Source organism: Arachis stenosperma, chromosome 1 (assembly GCF_014773155.1).
Source record: "Arachis stenosperma cultivar V10309 chromosome 1, arast.V10309.gnm1.PFL2, whole genome shotgun sequence".
In the NCBI taxonomy this organism is placed as follows: domain Eukaryota; kingdom Viridiplantae; phylum Streptophyta; class Magnoliopsida; order Fabales; family Fabaceae; genus Arachis; species Arachis stenosperma.
The window spans coordinates 8520694-8526952 of NC_080377.1; the positions used below are offsets into that span (position 1 = coordinate 8520694).

General features: G+C 27.3%; 1 protein-coding gene across 1 annotated transcript; it reads right to left on the reverse strand.

Moving 5' to 3' along the window:
• Positions 1 to 428: 428 nt before the first annotated feature.
• LOC130974626 (agamous-like MADS-box protein AGL80) lies at positions 429 to 965 on the reverse strand. Its single transcript, XM_057899490.1, has one exon. It carries the CDS (start codon positions 963 to 965, stop codon positions 429 to 431), a length of 537 nt encoding a protein of 178 aa, XP_057755473.1.
• Between the last annotated feature and the right edge of the window lie 5294 nt (positions 966 to 6259).

The following is a 6259-nucleotide window of genomic DNA, read 5'->3' on the forward strand; positions in this document are numbered from 1 at the left end:
CATGTATAAGACGAGATTTGAATATCCGATACTTATTTAAGCAGACTAGTGAGCTAACCACTAACTAGATCAATTCAACTTGGTTAGAACACTTTTTTTTTTATTTATACTTAAGCACTCATTAAGCAGGAAAATGAAGAAAATGTACGTCAAATTAAAAGATCCAAAAACACTAATATAACTTCATCAAATACCCCACAAATGATAATACTTCTTACCACCAATACATTTCATAAGAAAAAGTACACTTTGAGTTGTGCAAAAGAAAAAAAAACATGCATAAAAAATTCAAAACTACTAAACTATGATGGTGTAGGAAAGAGACATCTAATAATAATAATGACAAACATAACATTAAAATCAACCAACATGGGACAAACTCATCATTGCACACCCCACTAAGCATGGTTGGTTGGTTTGTTTATTTTTCAAGGATCGAATGGGGCTGGGCGATAATCATTTTGGAAATTATTAGCAGCATCCACAAATGGAAACACACCACCATCGATGATATTGTCCACTTGAGCTTGCTCTTCGTTGATGGTTGCTACTCCATTATTATTGCTACTAGCCCCTTCTTGCCCTTGAAGCTTGCTAATTTGCTTGTCGACCTCCTTGATATTTTGATCAATGATCCATGCAAGATCATTGAGATCAATCATGGTGGCATTGTCAAGGGATTGATAGCCAGCTAAGGATTGAAACATGAGATTGTTCATTTCTTTCTTTCTATTCTCATTTTTTAGTTTCTTTAGTTGATCTTGGCCTTTTTGGATCCTTTGTCTCAAGAAGCTTTCTTGAGACATCATTTTCTTGCTTTGTTCTAATTCATGCATCTCCTTAAATCTAGAGATCACTCGGTTCACCTCTGATGGCGACGGCCATACCTCTGGCCGTGGATCATCAGAGGTATAGATTATAGCACAAGCATCAACCCCGCAAAGAGTGCTAATTTCATCAACCATTTTTATTAGACCACTTTTCCTTTTCCTTAGTGTTGCCCTCCTCTTTGAGTCATTTGTTATGTATTTGAGCTCCACTTTCTTTCTAGCCATAATGATGATATGGTAATCAGAAAGATGGAAAATCAAGAATGAAAAGTTTTTTATTTTTATTGACTCAATGTCAACTATTGCTCTATTTATGTTGTTTATATAGGATAAATTTTAGATATGCATTCAAGTTGAATATCTTAGGTAGCATGTATGTACATTATCACCATTGTACAAAAATTCCTGATTTAATTAGAGGGAATTTAAAATAGATTTTAATTAAATGCATTGCCATATGTGGATGGTATAAAAAATCTAAATCTTTTAATGTTTTGTAACAAATAAAATAAACGGAAATATTTGGTAATAAAAAATATTAATAAAAAATAGCTAAAACTTGTCTTATTTAGTATTTATTAATTGTTAACAATTAATGTCTGCTAAATTAAATAAGATAATTTCTGACTTTTCTTTATCTTTCTACCGTTATTGTAAAATAAACTTGGGTAAAATACTGTTTTGGTCCCTAACATCTATTCTTAATATATAAAAGTAGATACATAAGCATGCACCACATTACTTTTGAGACATTTCTTTCCTCTTATTAATGCCATGTCAGCAATATTGCTTACTTGGCACAATTTTAGAATCAACCACTCAATTCTTGCCAAATCAACTATTATTTCCAAATCAGCAAAAAAAAATATACAAATAAAAAACTAAAAAAGAGAATCCAATAAATTTGTAACCTACAAATACATTGAATTCATATTCCTATATTTATTATATCTTACCGTTATAAACAATACAATAAATTTATAACCACAACAATTAATTTATTAATTTTTATAAATAACTCACTAAAGGTAATAAATATCCATATTACAAATGTCATAATAATATTATTATTATTCATAATAAATTTTACATTATAAGTATTTAAATTTCATACCATTTAAACTATATATACAAGTCTCTTATCACTGCATCAAACTCAACAATTCATAAAGAACATGTCTTCACAAGAACCTACGACAAAAAGAAGAAAGCAGCAACTTTAACAACCAACAAAAAAAAGGAGGACGAGCGACACATAAGATGACTAAGTCCATCAACTAAAACAAATGTAAAAATTAAACCACCAAATAAAAATGTCACTTTGTATAACTTCAACATCCAAATATTTTGTACTACAAATTATTTAAAATAAAACACCTTTTAAATTTAACTTCAATTTATACATATTTAATTTATTTATACAAAACATAACAATTTTTAATATTTATAATATACTATCACTAATTTACTGTCCCGCGCGATGCCTTATTCTAGTTTGGAGTGAATTCTATTTTGGTGTCTAACGTTTTAATCGTCCTCTTTTTATCCCAAAACGTTTAAAATGAAATCAATGTTATCCCACCGTCAAATCCCTCACTAACAACTAACATAATTAATATACTGCTAATAATATTTTTGTTAAAGTTATGTTTGCTCAACCCTCTTTTTCTACTACCTTCACCCTCTAAAAAGCTCAAATCCCATTTTTCTATTCCTTTCTTCCTCTCCCTTTTACACTATTAATTCTTCAAGAGGGGTACGAGGAGGAAGAAAAAGGGAGTAAGAGAATGGAGTTTGAACTTGTTGAGAGGGCGAAGGTAAAAAAGGGGGTTGGGTAAATGTAACTTTAACAAAAGCATTATTAATAGTACATCAATTTCGCTAAATTTTAGTGAAGGAATATTTAACGGTGGGATAACATTGATGTCATTAAACATTTTGTGATAAAAAATTAAAAATAAGACAATCAAAAAATTAGGATCCAAAATAAAATTAACCCCAAATATTAGGGATTAAAACAATACTTTATCTAATAAACTTCTAAAGCTTTACAATACAAGTCAATAAGGTGTACTGGTGTAGACTTTCAGTCAGAAACAACTAATGTTTATCAAAATTAAAAAATTTAATACATCCTTATATATATTAATAAATATCCAAACTTACTCTTATGTTTATAAGAGTGGTAGACTTTTTAAATTTTAAAAATTATTTTAGACTTATTAAAAGTTATTTTTAATGTAATGTATTAAACATAATACAATAGCTTTTAGAAAATTATCTTTTAAAAGCCAAATTTAATACGCTACTATAAAAAAACACCAAATAAACAATTTTATAAAGAATATAGGAAAAATAAATATTTTATAAGACCAAGAACTTATTTAAACCAAATATTTAATAGTTTGTGATACTGAAATAGGCTTTAGATAAATCATATAAAATGGTAACTACTGGTTTTTTTTCATACTACTCTTTCGATATAGAATTGAATGCTTTTTGAGAAAAATTAATGTCGAACTCGAAGTGCCATGCTATTATTACTTAATATTTATTTGGCGAAGGTACATAGTCTTTTTTTAAGGACTTGTTGGTGCTAAGCGTGAGAGAATGCTACACGTTTGGTAATTTCTCCACCTTCCAAAAGAAAAGATCCCATTTTATTAAAGTAGCTTCTCATGTATACCGTCTGTATAGCAAGTCATACAAATTGCATAGTATCATAATTTGCTATTCCGGATATTATTCATCGCTTGGAAAATTTATAAACAGATACAAATCTTTCTTGTCCTTCATACTAAGATATATTATAAGGCCAACAAGTTGATTCAATATTTCACTATCAACCTCTTAGCCTAAAAAAAGAGTCGTTCTCTATAAAGTCGGTTGATAATAAAGGATTACCATATGTTCATAACACGCAGCAGAAGAAAAGAAAGTAATCCTAAAGATCTATTTTGTGCTTGAACTTTATTCGAATAATATATAGATCAGATCTAAAAACCTTAGGACGTTTTAGTAAAAACTTTATTCTTTGTTGTACGATGACTTTATGCGCATCCACACCGAGACCAACCTTTGCTGTTAACTCCTTGACCAACGGATTTCTGATCTAAATTGAGAAACCTCTTTGCAACTCTTTACACACCATAAAATTCTTCTCAAAAAATCAGACTCACATACATTTATGAAGGAATAAAACTCTTGTGTTGGTTTTTGTCTCTTTCCTCCACTCTTGGCATATATATATATATATATATATATATATATATATATATATATATATATATATATATATATGAGATTTGTTACTGATTTCATATTTGAATCTTTCAAATTTATGAATAATATCATAACTCAATTTGAAACAAAATCAGTTAAGATCTAATCTAAACTTAGAATTCAAATTTAGAAATAGAATAGCTAATTATTCTCAATTAGCATATTATTATTATATTTTTGGTGCTAGCATAAAAATATAATTATATTCTATTTGAATTAATATAATTATTTATTTGATCAAATCAAAATAATAATTAAATAATTCTACAGCAAAGGGTAGAACACTCGTTAGTGTGTGATTCCATAGGTTCAATACTAAGCGGGTAGTAATTAGTAAATTAGTCATACTCAATTTACTAATTAAGGTTGGCATCTAGCTACACTTCTTAACGACTCGATAGTATGAAGTAATATATTTTTACTAAGAACCTAAGAAGAATAAAGTATAATTCCTTCCATCTTTCTAACTCTTGATTAACCCTTAAAGTATAGTTTAATTGTCAAAATTCTAACTTGTTACTATTATTATAATGAGTTGTGAATAACTTAAAAAACTCGTTTCTTCATTCACTCTTTACTGAGAGTTGACAGATTTCTTATTGACTAATAATTAATTCTAAAAGTATTTAAATCATACCCAATATATCCATTAAACTAGCACCCTAGGGTATTAGGTGCCCAAAATCAAAGTATAATAAATACATTATTAATTACGATGACAGTCACATGTCAAAGGAAACTCTATTACTATGTTCATCTTGAGAATATCCTATTGACAAATATGAGATAATTATAACCATTAGGAAGTTTTGAAGTGAGTCAGTTAAACGGTCATATCTCTATATGCACCATCTATATATATAATTTAATAAATGAGATCTATTAATCTTCATCTAATGAAGACCATTATATATATATATATATATATATATATATATATATATATATATATATATTGATCTTTTAGGATTATTAATGTTCGTTTAATAATCTTCGGCTTAATTACTCTGTTGGTCCGTATAGTTTTGCAAAATTTTCAATTAGGTCCCTATACTTTTTTTTCCTTTTAATTGAGTCCTTGCACCAATTTTTTTTTAATTGGCTCCCTACACTGTTTTTCCCTTTTATTTAGGTCCCTATACCAATTCTTTTTTTTTTTAGTTGGGTCCCTATAAAATTAAGCCAATTACTACTAAGAGGGATTTAGTTGAAAAAAAAATTTAGTGCTGGGACCCAATTAAAAAGAAAAAAGTATAGGGACCTAATTGAAAATTTCACGAAACTATAGGGACCAACAGAGTAATTAAACCATAAACTTATGACCAAGAATATTTTAAATTAAATTATAAAAGATTTATCTCTCAATATTATGATCACTATCACAATGATAAATCTATAAATTTAATCAAAGATCTTATTATATTAACCCTTTAATATAATACCAATAACAAATTATTTGACACATGATAGATTGATAAATTGAATTGTGGTTATACTACTTATTCCCAACACATTAGGATAAGATTTTATTTTTTAAGAGCAGTAATTATTCATTTTATAAGTTATACTTTACACAAATCTAAGCACACAATTATTGATCATGCTAAGAAATAAATGTTAAAGTAATGTTACATGATCAATAGAATTTATCATTTTCGGTCAACGGATAACCAACAATAATATTTTTATACCTAATATTCAAAAAATATGGTATTAGCTAAATTTAAACCCTAAACTCTAAACCTTAGATCCTAAGTATAAAAATAAGGTTTCAATTCAAAGTATTGTCTAACAATAATACAAAAATATTATACCTAATATTTCTCTATGTGGTGTGAGAACAAGTTTTCATTTGTTAAAAAATTCTATTTATTATTAATTATTTATTACAAACGGGTATATGTTAGAATAAAAATCATCCAAAAATATAAAAAATCGATCACCAATAATCCAACTATCATGTATATATTTATTATTTTTGTACATTAGTTTAACAAAATTAATTAATCATCAGAATAATTAAACTTAACATAATAGAATAATCAAACATTTTATGAAAATATGATTAACTTTTTTTTTATAAACACTAAATATGTATGAAAAATACTAGGAGACCAACACTTCTAGGAAAAAAAAGAAAAGATGGT

What these genes read in the sequence shown, in the direction of transcription:
- LOC130974626 (XM_057899490.1), bottom strand. Translation starts at nt 965, where the DNA reads ATGGTTGATGAAATTAGCACTCTTTGCGGGGTTGATGCTTGTGCTATA.